The following is a 15,690-nucleotide window of genomic DNA, read 5'->3' as shown; positions in this document are numbered from 1 at the left end:
CCAGTGCACGATGAGGCTTCCTATGGCCACATATCCTGCCAACAGTTGGAATTCCTGTTTCTGAGGTTTGAGGTGGGTCTTTTTTTTTTTTTTTTTTTTCCCAATTTAGTCCTGCTGGTGGGAGTATAATTCTCTAGCACTGTATTTACATCTCTGTGAGGACAAACAGAGATCAGTTCCTTTCCAAATATTCACTGGATTTTGGGTATCATTTTTTTGTGAAGTGTCTATTCAGATCTTTTGCCATTTTTCTATTGGGTTATTATTGTCTTATTAATTTGTAGTTCTTTATATAATCACAATAGATCTATGGGTCAAATGTGTATATGTATTTAGACTGTCGTCTTTCTACTCCATGGGCTATCTTAAAGGTGTCTTTCAGTGGAGAGAAGTTTTTCCTTTTGTTCTTGGGTTTCTTTGTTTTTTGTTTTCTGGCCACACCTATGGCATATGAACGCTCCCTGGCCAAGGAGGGAATCCAGGCCACAGCAGCGACCTACACCACAGCTACACCAATGCCAGATCCTTAACCCATTCAGGTGATCAGGGATCTAACCTTTGTCATCAAAGAGACAACACTGGATCTTTAACCCACTGTGCCACAGGGAGAGCTCCTGAATAGATGTTCTTACTTTTAATACAATTGAGTGTATTTTTTTTCTTTTAAAGTTAGTTTGTGTGTGTGTGTGTTTTCTTAAGAACTCTCTGCCTACTCCAAGGTCAAAATGTTCTCTTATCCTTTCTTCTGAAAGCTTCACTATTTTATCTTTTAGACAATTTTTATATGGCATTAAGTAGGAGACCAGTATCTTAATACAGAGCATCAACTGGCCCAACACTGTTTTTGGAAGAGATCAGCTTTTAATCCCTGAATGCCAGTGTCATCCTTAGCAAATATTTTGTCACTGAGTCTGATCCTTTTAAATAGCTGTATAGTATTCCATTGTATGCATATGTCATAAATAACAGCCTGTTCCCGAGTGATTTGCATTTAAGCTGGGTTTATGTTTTTGCTATAAATAATGCTATGATGAATAATCATGTCCATATATCATTCCTCACATGTGTTAGTTTATCTCTTGGACCAACACACCAAGATGGAATTGCTAGATCAGAGGATGTGTGCATTTTTTATTTTAATCAATATTTGATAAAGATTGTACCTATTTTAATTGGTTTTTCAGATCATAGTGAACTGCACACACATTATTGTAACACACAGGAGGAGTTCCCATTGTGGCTCAGTGGGTTACAAACCCAAGTAGTACCCATGAGGATATGAGTTTGATCCATAGCCTCACTCAGTGGGTAAGTATCCAGTGTTGCCATGAGCTGTGATGTAACTCTCAGATTCAGCCCAGATGAGGCCTTGCTGTGGCTGTGGTGTAGGCCAGCAGCTGTAAGCTCCAAGTCAGCCTGAGTGCTTCCATATGCCTCAGGTGTGTCTCTGAAAAGAAAAAAAAAAAAAAAAAAAGACCCAGGAGTTCCCCACTGTGGTGCAGTGGGTTAAGAATCTGATAGCAACAGCTCTGGTTGCTATAAAGGGTGGGTTTGATTCCCATCCTGGCACAGTGGGTTAAAGGATCCAGTGTTGCTGCAGCTGTGGTGTAGGTCACAGCTGCAACTCAGATTTATTCCCTGGCCCAAGAACTTCCATATGCCATGGGTACAGCCATTAAAGAAAAAAAAAAATACCCAGCACATTAGAACTTCAATTATACCAAAGTTCCCAATATTTTTGAGCCTCAGGATCCCTTTTTAAGAACGATCAATGTTTACGCTTCTAGTATCCACTGATTAAGAAAATATACACAACCGGAGTTCCCGTCACGGTGCAGTGAAAACGAATCCGACTAGGAACCATTAAGTTTCGGGTTCCATCCCTGGCCTCGCTCAGTGGGCTAAGGATCCGGCGTTGCTGTGAGCTGTGGTGTGGGTCACAGATGCCGCTCAGATCAGGAGTTGCTGTGGCTGTGGTGGAGGCCAGCAGCTATAGTTCTAATTAGACCCGTTGCCTGGGAACTTCCATATGCCGTGGGTACGGCCCTAAAAAGACAAAAGACCAAAAAAAAAAAAAAAAAAAAAAAAAGGGAAAGAAAATATACACAATCATGTAAGTTCCCAGAAACTGTGTGTCAGAATCCTGCAAGATGGAAATTACCTAAAGTGAATCATGCCATCACGCTCTGAGGGGTGGCCTGTCTGCCTAACACCGCAAAGAGCAAAAGCACCTGCTATTTTGTACCTGTTCTGAAGGAGGCCCAAAGCCCAGGGCCTCCTCATTTTGTTTAAAATACGAATCTACAAAAAAAGTCCCCCTGCTCTCACTTCCAGGTCAGTTTTAAAATCCTTGTGACCAAAACACGGCCCTCCCTTCACCCATCAGCACTTTGTAAACCACAGTGACATTCATCCTCCAACATGCCTATAATGTCATGAGAATGTCAAGCTTCTTATTAATTTTGTGCTTGACATCATGTGACCACCACGCTGCAAAGGACCAAAGGCACAGGGCCGGTTGCTGGCCTGAGACACTGTGAGTACCATGGAACCCACAGCGTGACTTCCACTTTGCAGGCTCAAACCTCCAAACACACTTCCTTCCCAGAACTCTTCGAAAGGGGAAGGTTATCGGCAACGGAAACCATCAACAAAATGAAAAGGCAACCAACCAAAAGATGGAGTATTTGTAAATCATACATCAGATAAGAGGATAATATCCAAAACTGGTAAAGAACTCATGCTATTCAATATACAAAAAAAAAAAAAAAAAAAAGAAAGAAAACCTCCCTACAATAGCCAATTAAAAAATGGGCAGGAAATAGACTTTTTTTTTTCCAGAGAAGACATACACATGGCCAAGAGGTACATGCAAAGATGCTGGACATCACTAACCATCAAGGAAATGCAAATGCAAACCACAAGGAGCTATCGCCTCACACCTGTCAGAAAGGCAATTATCAAAATGACAAAGAGATAACAAACACTGGCAAGGATGTGCAGAAAAGAGATACCTCAACCACTGTTGGTGGGAATGTAAATTGGTGAAACCACTAAGGAAAACAGTATGAAGCTTTCTCAAAAAAAAAAGTTAAAAACAGAACTACCACATGATCCAGAAATTCCACTTCTGGACATTTACCTAAAGAAAACAAAAATTCTAACTCAAAAAGGTGGAAAGCCATTAAAAAAGAAGGCAATCCTGCTATCTGCAACAACATGAGTGGACCATGAAATCATTCTGCTAAATGAAATAAGTTGGAAAGACAAGTAGCACATAATATTCCCCATACGTAGAACCTACAAACAACAACAACATAAATACAGAGAACAAACTGGTGGTTGCGAGGGTGGAGGGGGCAAAATTAGTGAAGGAGGGTCAAAAAGCACAAATTTCCAGTTATAAATACATCCTGGGGATGCAAGGTACAGCATGGTGTCTGCAGTTAATAATATTGTGTATGTGAACATTTCTAAGAGTAGATTTTTTAAGTTTTCATTTAAAAAAAAAGAAAGTAATATGTAACTCTGGTGACTGATATTAACCAGACTTATTGTAGTGATCATTCTGCAATATTTGCAAATATCAAATCATATACCTGAAAAAAATGTCATGTTATTCATATCTCAATGTAAAAAGTGAGAAGATGGGAGTTCCCATTGTGGCTCAGGGGAAACACATCCGACTAGCATCCATGAATCCATGAGGATTCGGGTTCGATCCCTGGACTCAATCAGTGGGTTAAGGATACAGTGTTGCCGTGAGCTGTGGTGTAGATCGCAAATGCAGCTTGAATCCAGCACTGCTGTAGCTGGGGTGTAGGCCAGTGGCTACAGCTCCAATGTGACCCCTAGGTAGGGAACCCCCATATGCTGCAGGTGCAGCCCTAAAAAGACCGGCCCCTGGGGCGGGGGGGCAGGGAACACTTGCTTTCTCCAGATTTCTGAAGAAAACGGAAGCAGCTAGAAGGCAAGTTAAAACACATTTGCTACTAGCCCTGGGATCTTGGTGAAGTCATTTTATGCCTCTGGGGAATATTTTTCCAATAAAAGAAGGTGTTGGCCAAGAAGTGATACATACAGAATCTAGTTCTTAACATTCTATGATGCTATACACAAAAGAGCAAAGCGGTTAGATTTCTACAGCTGAGACATATGACTTGTTATAACTCTCTGGCAGGAAGGCTGGGGGGTGAGAGCCCTCTGGTCCCAGGCTCACAGAAAGTACAAATTAAATACAGTGCATCCTACCTCCCAATATGCATGTGGGTATGCGCAGGTAACAAACCAGTCAGTAGGACACAGAATTCCTCACGTTGTTTGAGTCATAAAAGACCTATTTTCAAGATGCAATTAATCTCTGCTGCAATTTCCTTCCCTCGAGTTGTTTTAAAAGACAAAAAATGGATGATCAGGATTCTTAGAGGGAGGAGTTCCACGGCCGCCTGGAGGTTAAAGATCCAGCATTGTCACTGCTGCGGCCAGGTTTAATCCCTGGCCCACAAACTCCTGCAGCCACAGGCAAAACCAAAAAAAAAAAAAAAGATTTTTGGAGTTCCCACTGTGGCACAACAGGATCGGCAGTGTCTCTGCAGTGCCAGGATGCAGGGTTCAATCCCCAGCCTGGTTCAGTGGGTTAAGGACCCAGTGTTGCTGCAGCTGCGGTGTGGGTCACCACTTTGGATTGGATCTGATCCCTGGCCCGGGAACTCCATATGCCACAGGGTGAATAAAAAAAGAAAAAAGATTCCTAGAAGGCATCTTGGGGGTCCCATTCCTTTAAGGGGTTGTGAACAATCCCATGGGGTGTAGAGATGTCAGAGAAAATGGCACAGTCCGGTAAGGTGGATCCGTGTAAACAACAGCAGCTTTGCAATGGCACAGAGGTTTGTGAAAAGACAAAGCTCACTTTTGTCTCGCATTGGAGAAGCGGCTGCCAGCAATTCAGACAATCTTTTGAGCTCGGATGGGCGGCCCAGGCTCGGAGAAGGCGTGGCCTGGACATCCCCTGGAAAAATTAAATTAACACAAGCATCCTTGCTCTGCCTTGCCCACCCAAATCTCTAACTCAAGAGCATTCCTTAGCCTGATCTCAAAAGCACTTTTTTTAAGCTTAAAAACACAGCTCTATTATTCCTGAGGTATGCTGCAGGCTACTTATAAACCAAGGTCAAGGGACTCCCAGAGGATTTCTCATATCCTTTAATGTCCATGCACAGTGGACATTTCATGGGCGAGTTTACCTACTTGATGAGGAAGAAAATGATTTTCCCTCCTTGGAAATATTTAGTAAAAAACAAACCATGTGACCACAGTCAAGTTCCTGGGCCAGAGAAAAGAGTCAAATTCTATTATAATTCTATTCTCTTACAACTCATTTTGAAGAACTGAAATGAGCTGTAAGAGATTCTGACCCATATATCTTTTCATATTCTTTTGACAGTAAAATATTTTATATGTATAAAGGTATTATATTATTATACTGAGTATTGCCGGGGGGGAAAAAAAAACTAGAACTTGGAACTTTTTTCCTTTATGGAAAAATTCATTGCATTAAGATTTAGTTCCTTACCCTCAAACCCCACTGGTTTGTTTCCTAAAATTTAGATGAGGAGAAAGCACAAATTAAAGTTTCAGCTAACATGATGGCTGATTTGACCACTAGCTACAACAAGCCTTCTGTAAATTTGGACAAACTAAATTTTGCATAACTACTACTTTTGTTCAAAGGTCCTGGCCGATACTCTAAATTACTTTTCTTCTCCTTGTTACTTGCTATCTTATCTTTTTTGTTTAATTACCCAGTGTACAGGATAGATGAGCTTATTGCGAGGCATCTCAACTCCTTTTTTTGGCCACACCCACAGCATGCATAAGTCCTCGGGCCTGGGATCCAACCCCTGTCACAGCAGTGACAATGCCAGGTCCTTAACCCACGGAGCCACCAGGGAACTCCTGGACTCCTTTTTGGTAATAAGAAGTACCCGATGAATTTAAATGTCTTGTTTTTTTCCAGTAGATTGCATCTTCTTTCCTTTCCAGCTCATGCTCAACACAGCAGTAATCCAGTGAGTCAGAACCCCCAAAACTGTATTTGCCATCAAGGTGGTCAAGCCTTTTCTTTGCATCTAACCAGTCCTACAAGGCACCTTCCTCTGAGAAGCCTCCACAAATAACAAAGGGGGAAAAAAAAAAAGCAGGAGTTTCCTTGTGGCACAGTGGGTTAAGGATCCAGCATCGTTACGGCAGCAGCTCAGGTCACTGCTGTGGCAGAGGTTCTATCGCTGGCCCAGGAACTTCCATATGCCGAGGGTGCAACAAAAATCTATTTTATCTATTTTTTAAATGTTCCTTTTCTTACTGCTTTTAAGTGTGCATAGAGCAAAATATTCCACAATGTGGGGAAAATTCCCTCTTAGAGCACACAAGACAAATTTAGGTAAATGATAGCATTCATTTTTTCCTTCAACATTTATTTACTGAGTGCTGACCACAAACTAGGTGCTGTCCCCAGGGCTGGGGAACACTGATGAAAAGGATAAAGTTCCTGTCCCCATAACTCTACATTCCAGTTTAGGAGACAGACAGTAAACTCAAACAAATAGGACAATTAGGGAAAAGGAGAGACTCTGAGAGGCGTGGCCAGGCAGAGGGAAGGCAAAGACAGTAGTACCTTCAGCTGGGGTTCCAAGGAAGCTCTAAGGAGGGATTATTCAAACTGACACCTAAATAATACAAGGACATGATTCCATTTTTTTTTTTCTGTCTTTTTTGTCTTTTTAGGGCTGCACCCATGGCACATGGAGGTGCCCAGGCTAGGGGTCTAATCGGAGCTACAGCTGCCGGCCTACACCACAGCACAGCAATGCTGGATCCAAGCCGCATCAGCAAGGTACACCACAGCTCACAGCAATGCTGGATCCTTAACCCACTGATCGAGGCCAGGGACTGAACCCACAAACTCATGGTTCCTAGTCAGCTTCGCTTCCGTTGCGCCACAACAGGAACTCTATGATTCCATTTTTAATTCTCTTTTCTCTAACTCTGGTTGATCCCCACTATTTGCAGATTCTATGGTATTTGCAAATTCTCCCACTCACTAAAATTTACGTGTAACCCCCAAATCAACACCCCTGGTGCTTTCAAGGTTATTCTCAATTGTGTGCAGAGCAGCAAAATGTGACAAGCCAGTTAGGGGACTCTCCACCTTTTTGCCTCAGTTCTCATACTGTAAAGTCCTTTTCAGGGTCTTAACCTTTGTGTCATGTTTTTCTCACTTGGTGCTTTTTGTTAATGATTCTGCTATTTAAGTGACCCCCCAGTTTTATTGCTAACCTGCTATGTCATGTTGCCAAGCCCCAAAAGGCTGTGATTTGCCTTACAGAGAAAATACGTGTGTTAGATAAGCTTCATTCAGGCTTGAGTTACACATACTGCTATTGGCCATGAGTTAAATGTTAGTGAATTAATGATTTGTAGTAAATAAGGACTTTAAATATTAAACAGAAACACATGAAATATAACATGATGTTATAACATGTGTATATAACATGAAGGTTATATATTGATCAGTTGATGAAAATATGACCAGAGGCTCACAGGAACCTGACGTTGTATTTCCCCTAAGAGCAATGGTTCAACACGCACTGAGTCAGTGTTCACCATGACTTTATAGGACATTAACTACCACGAACGACAAGAATCTGCATACGTCGAAGAGAAAGTTTCAGCTGGGTACCAGCTTCCTCCCTCTACAGTGGAGAAAAATGACTTTACAGGCAACAACATCAAGCCAGAATCCAACACACTGCTGTTTTATTTTTGTTGCCTTTTTTTTTTTTAATGGCCGCACCCACGGCATATGGAAGTTCCCGGGCCAGGACAACACAGCTATGGCAATGCCAGATCCTTTAACCCACTGTGCCTGGCCGGGGATTGACGCTACAACTCCAGAGCAACCTGCAGTCGGATTCTTAAAAATACTTGTTAATCAAAGTAACCATAATAAACTCAATACATTCTTGCAAAAAAGATATATATTTTTAGATCAAAACTACTTTTCCAAACAAAAGCACTTAGAAGAGTGGCACTGTTTTGCATATTTGTAAGTATCTTTTAGTGTCTGGCTTCACAAAAGGCTGTTGGATTCTCATACCTGCCTCTGCATTCAGTCTGCCCCTGCATCACACTTTATGTAGCATCTGGGAAACTATACTATGATACACTTAGGAGAGAATGAAGTGACAACAGGCCAATAAAATACTAGTATTATTACTGAAAAAGTTTTAATCTCATGGCCCCCCCAAAAGTTATCTCCAAGACCACATGTACCTGGGACACCCTGAAATAAGAGTTCAGAACAGTGCCTGTCACAAGGTAAATGCATAATAAATATTCATTCTCTAGTCCTTGTTTTCTTAGCCTCAGTGTTTTTTGTTTTTGTGTGTGTGTGTATGTGTGTGTCCCCGCCCTTTATTTGGCCAAACTCGCGGTATAAAGAAGTTCCTAGGCCAAGGGTCAAACCCACACCACAGCAGCAACCCAAGCCACAGGAGTGACAGGGCTGGATCCTTAACCCACTGCGCCACCAGGGAATTCCACCTCAGCCTCAGTGTTGTGAGAACATGAATGCATTAGGGCAAGGACTTCTTCAAGTCATTACAACTGTGTAATATCTAGCTTGGTTTCTCATATAGACATATGATGAACAATATCACTGTGGCTGCTTACTGTGGTTCTATAACTAATTAGCTCTACCATCTTTATAGCCAAGGATTCTTATTCTGTGTTCAAATTCAGAGGAAAAATAAATGACACCTGTTTTCTGGCATTCAGCATTGTTTCAATTACCACCACAGGCAATAAACTACTGGTATACTGGTAATGCTGTCTGCAATTGAAATCACAGGTGTTTTCACAACTTATTACGGTTACTATAAATATCTTGAAAAATCATATATGCTAATCACTAATTCAAAAGTACAGCAGTGATTACACATTAAATAAAGAACCACAGGAGTTCCTGCTGTGGCACAGTGGGTTGAGAATCTGACTGTAGCGGCTCAGGTTGCTGCAGAGGCATGGATGGGTTTGATCCCCAGCCCACAAAGTAAGTTAAAGGATCCAGCACTGTCACAGCCATGGTGTAGGTTGCAGTTGCAGCTCAGAGTCAATCCCTGGCCTGGGTACTTCCATATGCCACAGGTGCAGCCATTAAAAAAATAAATAACCATGTATATTACACTATCACAAGTTTTGAAAAACTATCTTGACAGCTATATTTCAACACAGGTGGCTTTATTTTCGATCCTTCATATTGGACTTTATGCAGCTAAAAACATTATTCTGAGACGGGAGTGGGAGGGGAGCACCTTTAACCTGATGGCCAAACAGGTTCACGCAACCAAAAGGTAAGAGCAAGTCGTGTGAAGCAACTCACTTTACCTCTCTAGGCATCAAGTTCCTCTCTTTCATTTATCCTTTTTTTCTTTTTTGGTCTTTTTAGGGCTGCACCCACAGCATATGGAGGTTCCCAGGGTAGGGGTTGAATTGGAGCTGCAGCTGCCAGCCTTCACCACAGCCACAGACACAGCAACGCGAGATCCGAACCATGTCTTCGACCTACACCACAGGTCATGGCCATGCTGGATCCTTAACCCACTGAGCCCGGCCAGGGATCAAACCTGCATCCTCATGGATGCTAGTCAGATTCATTTCTGCTGAGCCACAACGGGAACTCCAAGATCCTCTCTTTAAGAGAGAATTGAACTCATTACTCTCTGAAACCCAGTTCCACTGCTCCAGCTGGGGTCTATAGAACCCGATGCCGGCAGCAAGAAAGGACGGGGCCCACAGCACATCCGAACACATTAACAGCTATGAGAATCTGGCTTCGGTTTTTTAACTAATATTTAAAAATCTACAAAGTTAAATGTTTTTAGGCTAACTGGGCCAAGCATAGCTAAATAGTTGAAAAGCTAACAGGGAAGCAAATATTCCCCCAAAGTCCCTTTTATCACGTCACAAAAATATATATGACAAATTCCAACAAACAATAATGAAGGAGTTGCAAAGAATCCATCATCAACACAATAGGGGTCTATTCTTGATATAAATAGCTTGTTCGGAGCAAATGTAAATGTTTTCAGCAGATTCAAATGTTTTCATCATCAGAAGATTGGATATTTATCACTCATGTTTGCTTAGCATCTAAATAAAAGTGATCCTCATATCCTCAAGCAGAAAAAAATTAGAGAGAGAAGGGAAGAATAAAGGAAAAGAAAACAAGAAAGAAAAAGGGAGACAGAAGAGCTTTCCGCGGCTATACGGCAGAGCGCGTGTTCCTAAGCATTGGGCACCAGGGCAACTATTGGCCCAGAAGTTTAAAGCACGTCTGTGGTCCTCTCATAGGTCATTCAAGCCCACCTAACGCCAGACGTGGAGCCAACAGTTGAAGAATGAAGAAAGCCCGGGAAGATTGCATTCCAGTCCCTGTAGAAAAATCTAGGCTGTCAGGGACAGCCAACAGTGGCACCAAGACAGGTGGAGACTGCCAGCTTCCCTGTGCACAATTCAGTCTGAGATCGCAGTGCTACCCTCCCGGAGAGTAGCTGTGAGTCATTCAAATGCTTCAAAATAGCCATCTCACGGTTTCCTTCAACCCAGAAATGAAATCTGTCCAGCGGATGCTCAGAAGTGACAAACCCCCACCCCCACCCCAAGTCCAAGAAGCCAATCTTCCCAGTTATACTGAAACAAGTCCGTCTATTCCAGGCCTGCTTTCTCAGCAGCATATTTCATTTGCAGAGATAAAGACAGACTGACGGCTCTCCTCTCATCCAATAGAACAAAAGAAAACTCGTATTGGAGTGAATGAGATGCTAAAACTTAATGGGGGGGTGCACTAAATCATCAAAGACATGAGATTAGAACACCACTCCAAAACCAAGGACAAGCAGTTACTGAAAGCATGCTCCAGGCTGGGTATATCTCTTGAGTCACAAGGATACAAAACCATAACCCTCTGAATCACTGGACCAAAGGATATGTAATAAAATGTAGGAATGGTGAGGAAGCGGCGTGAAGGTGTGAGGTCTGGTAAACACCAAACCTGAAGGAGGCAGTGGGTGGGGATTCCAGCCCTGAGTGAAAGGCTGGATCGTGGGATGCAGAGGTGGGAGGGCACACTGAACAGGGGACAAGCACGGGGGAGCAAAGTCCTAAAGGAGGGACTCTCTCCATGGGATATTGCACAAGAGGGAGGAGAGAGGCGTCTGCGCCAGAGGGTTACTGAAAGCGGTTGGGAGACACAGTTCGTAAAAGTACGTTGAACTGGATTATCAGAACCTTGAAAACCGGGCTCAGTTTAGACTTTGCCCTGTAGGCCAAGGAAGAGGAGGTGATATGAACAACCATGTGTTTTAGGAATAAACAAAGGAGATTGAGCTCATCAGCTCATCCTCCTAACAGTGGGCCCTTTTGTCAAATTCAGATTAATCAGCATCTATTGTCTAGTGACAAATTTCCCAAGCTATATGCTGGGGCAATTTTGCCACCACCTATATGCCCTGGAAATGCAATTCACATCTCTTGACTGATGATATATAACAGGGTAACCTGACTCTAGAACAGGAAAAAACAATTTTTTAAGAGAAAATACTATACTTGTTCCTATGACAACAATAAAACCCATATTTTTAGGCTATGTTTGCATTAACTACCAAAGTCATAATAGTTTTGTAAAGCTTATATCCTGTTAAAATTAGAATTGATCACTTTTTTGTAAGTGGTAAGTACTCATTAGGCAAATATATTTACTCATTGCTAAATATAATTTAATTTGGGATTTAGTTCCCAATAACACTCACAAATAAAGGAACTGACTCCATCTCACTTCCACAACTACTGGCTACTTACTAACTGGCATCTGATCAGGAGCCCCTGTCCGAAATCTCATGACCAAATCAGGAAGAGGTGATCTGGAGAAGAAACAACATCCACTCATTTCTGAGTTATACCCATAGAAGACTGCAAGAATTCTCTAAGAAATTTAAAGGAAAAAAATTTCTGCAGCAGAGGAAAAAGAGGTACTTATATGCACATTATTATATACACACATATCTGCTTATTTATAAAGGAACACAATCCAAAAGTAATACATATGAGAGGGTTAGTTGGTTTTTTGTAACTGACTCAGGGATACAGAGTTAAAAAGTACCTAGAGATGCTAGTATCTCTGAAACTGACACAGTGGTCACGAAGCATAGAATAGGTTTAGGGACCCTCTCCCCAGTAACCACTAAGGTGAGAAAAAAAAAAAAATGGGGGCAGCATGGGAGAGGAGCAGACGACTAAATTACAAACAAGCCCAATGAATGACCTGGAGAGGAAGTGATAAAAGTCTCAACCCACACAACTGTGTTTATCCTAGGGAATCTCACCCAAGCCTAACGGCCATTGTAATCGCCCGGCTAAAGGCAGAGCTCTCTCCCACAAGACCTTAGCAACCTCATTCCTCGCTAACTAGTGGAAGGACCAAGGTTTTTCACCTGGTTCAAAACCCCGCCCAGCCGCTGTTTCGGATCGAAACTAACAGAAAAGCAATCAATCCTCTGCACGTCCCAGGGCCTTCCAGCACCGCTGTTATGAATGCCAAGTGCCTAGCCCGGGACCTGTCACAGTTTTCCTAAGGCTTCGTCTTATCCCACAGCGGAATCGGGAATCACAAGGCAGTTCTGAAACCCTCTCCACACACACTCTGGTAGGGGACGAGTATCTGCACAACCAGCCCCGGGGGCCAGCCACCCCCGTTCCCAAGCCACACACTTCCTGCCGTTTCCATCACCACCACACCACCCCTTGAGTTTCGCGTTCAGTTAACAACTGCTCTCAGGATCGGAGTGCCTGGGAGGAAGGAGAGGAGGGCGGCTGCCCACCCCCAGCACCTCACTTCGGGCTTCCGAGAGAACCTAAGAGGCAAGGCAGAAAGCACTGGGGCAGCCAGCAGATCTCGCGTTCTGCCGGCCTCCGCTGGTTACAAAGTACTGAATGAAACCACACGGCCCGGGAGGAGGGGGACGAGCACCAGAACTGGGTGCCCGGGTTTTGCACGTTTCTGCCCTGCAAAGTGCTGCAGCTTTGGGTTCGGGGGACAGGACTGCCAGTTCCGGAGCACGATTGCCTTTTAACCATACGGATCCCCCAAAGCCAGCATGAATTCCCACACGGGGCTCCCGGGGAGGGTTCCGACTCCCACCGCCCCCGGGGTGGCTGCAGCCGGAGCAGAGCCCTCCCCGCGCCCCCGCGGGCAGCGGGAGCCGGATCCCGGTCCCGGGAAGGCGCGCACCTTCTGGCCCGGCGTCCGCCGCCCAACTTTTCGCCGGGCAGGGCCGCTCGCGCTAACTTGGCGGCGGCCGGGTCGGGGGCAGGGTGGGGCAAACACTCACCAACCCCGTACTTCTGCCTCTTGGTCGGGATCCAACGGGCCATGGCGGCGACCTCGCCCCGCGGCGGCTGCTGCGGCTGCGGCGGCTACAACTCCCGGGGCTCCGGACGCCGCCGCGCCGCGCTCCTGCGCGCCCCAGGCTCTTCCGCCATGTTCCGGCAAACTTCGCCCGGCCCCGCGCGCCGTCTCCCCGCCGCGCCGCCGGCTATCCGCTCCGGCTCCAGCCCCGGCCCGCGGTCACCTGCTGGGCCAGGCGGCCGCGCCGCCGTGCGCGTCCCTCCCGGCGCCGCCCCGGCCCCTCCCGCCGGCCGCGCCCTCCTCCCGCCGAGGCCGCCTCCGCGCCCCGACCCGCCGGCTCCCGGCCTCTCCCGCCCGCCCCGGGCTCCGCGCTCTCCCGGGCCGGGGCCGGCTCCGCCTAGCGCACTTCCCGGGAGCAGTTTCCCAGCACAGCCTGGGGTCCAGTTTTTTCCTTTCTGTGTTTTGCTTTTTCACTCCCGCCTTCCCCACCCGGACTAAGCCCGGGAGGCTGGATCCCGGGGGGCGGGTTCCCCGCCGCGGGCGTCGGGAGGGCTGCGCTGGAGGCACTCCCAAGGAGTGTGGGGTCCGCTCCCCCCGCACGCCTGAGCATCTAGGGGACCTAGGATGAGTTAATAGGAACTAGGATCTAGGATGAGTTGCTTCTCGCCCTCGGGGCACCGACGGTGCCCGGCACTCAGCGGGAGCGCAGTAAATATTTGTTGAATGAATGAGCAGTTGACTACTGCGTTCACCTCCTAGAGCTTTCCCTGACACCACGAGAGCAGGAAGCCGGACTCCAGAGCAGACATGATCTCCTGGGGCCACCGTTTATTGCCTTCAAAGCCGGAACATTTGCCTTCTGGTAAATAGAGAACTGATGCAAGGGAGCCGGACTCCTTCGTATCAAGTAGTTTCCTAGGGGTGCCTCTGTGGGAAAAATTAGTTAGAAAGCCCCGACTTGGAAATCCTGTGCCCCGGAAACACCGAGACTCCTCCCCAGCTGAAGATATTGAGGCCCAGCTGAAGAAATTCACACCCTCATGCTCAAGGCAACAGTCCGCCCCAAGACTTCACTTTTCCAACAGCCCAGCTGTTGAGCATCCCTGAGGAGAAGAGGACCAGGCACGTGCATTCACTGGCTGTATTGTTTGGACAAAGAGGCAAATGCAGGGACTGTTCATCTGACCTGCCCTTAACTCCTTTTGTATCCTCTGAAACTTCTGGAACTCACTTCCTCCTGCGGACCTCGAGAATGAAGAAGATAGGCTCTGAATCCAGGTGGAGGTGGGGCGCTTGCTACCTGGCCCAGAGAAGTAAAATCTCAGAGTAACTGACCAGCTGATTTAAGTTCACCATCTGAGAACATGCCTCTTGAAATAAATTGTTTGGTTCTTGCAGTCTGTGAAGGTTTTCTTGCCTATCTGGAACATGAAAGGAAACGAAATGAAATAAACATGTAGTGGAACAGTGAAATATCATTGAAGACTTAGTGCATTTTACCTTTGGTCACTTCTTGCAAAGTCAGTTCTGAATTTTTTTTAAAGGTCTTGTTCATGGTGCGTCACTCCTAGGGCTTCCTTTCTTCATCAACAAATAGGTATTTATTCATCAAGTGTAATGATGATTTAAGAAATTGGTCCCTGTAGACTTAAGGGTTTGGGATTGGGTATGCACACAGGGGTATATGGTGTGATTGGCCAATAGCAAACTGCTATATACACAGAGAGCTCTACTCAATATTCTCCGATATCTATATGGGAAAAGAATCAAAAACAAATGGATGGGTTGTATAGGTAGAACTGAATCACTTTGTTGTACGCCCAAATTATCATAACATTGTAAATCAACCATACTTCAATAAAACTAAAAAAAAAAAAAGTTCACTCCAAAGGCTTCCTTTTTCCTCTGTCAACAAATAGGGTATTTATTCACCAAATGTAATGATAATTTGAGAAATCTGTTCCTTTAGGAGTTCCCATTCTGGCTTAGCAGTAAAGACCCAACACTGTCTCTGTGAGGATGCGGGTTCCATCCCTGGCCTCACTCAGTGGGTTAAGGATCTGGCATTAAGGTGGCTGTGGCATAGGCCACAGCTGCAGCTCCAATTAGACCCCTGGGCTGGGAACTTCCATATGCCACACCCTTTAGACCTAATATTGAGAAGGAATTCTACTATCTGCCATCCCCTCAAAAATTTATCTTCCTCTGCCCATGACCTCATGATTAAC

At 45.1% G+C, this 15,690-nt stretch overlaps 1 protein-coding gene across 2 annotated transcripts in view; it reads right to left on the bottom strand.

Annotated features, from left to right (window-relative positions):
- DOCK5 (dedicator of cytokinesis 5) overlaps positions 1–13,687 on the bottom strand; it is a 238,966-nt gene extending 225,279 nt beyond the window's left edge. The window contains exon 1 of one of the 2 annotated variants that reach the window (XM_084997723.1): positions 13,446–13,687. In XM_084997723.1, the coding sequence (XP_084853849.1) occupies positions 13,446–13,488 (43 nt within the window). In that variant the 5' untranslated portion in view covers positions 13,489–13,687. Of the gene's footprint in view, positions 1–11,916; positions 11,974–13,445 lie in introns of those variants that run through there. The other variant, XM_084997722.1, reaches the window with a different exon arrangement.
- Between the last annotated feature and the right edge of the window lie 2,003 nt (positions 13,688–15,690).

This window comes from Sus scrofa, chromosome 14 (genome assembly GCF_054392235.1).
Source record: "Sus scrofa isolate SSC_HxYL_T2T_F1_AM1 chromosome 14, Sscrofa_HxYL_maternal_Yorkshire_Landrace_v2.0, whole genome shotgun sequence".
Taxonomy (NCBI): Eukaryota; Metazoa; Chordata; class Mammalia; order Artiodactyla; family Suidae; genus Sus; species Sus scrofa.
The sequence above is the reverse complement of the archived record's forward strand: the minus strand, read 5'-3'. Positions and strand labels throughout refer to the sequence as shown.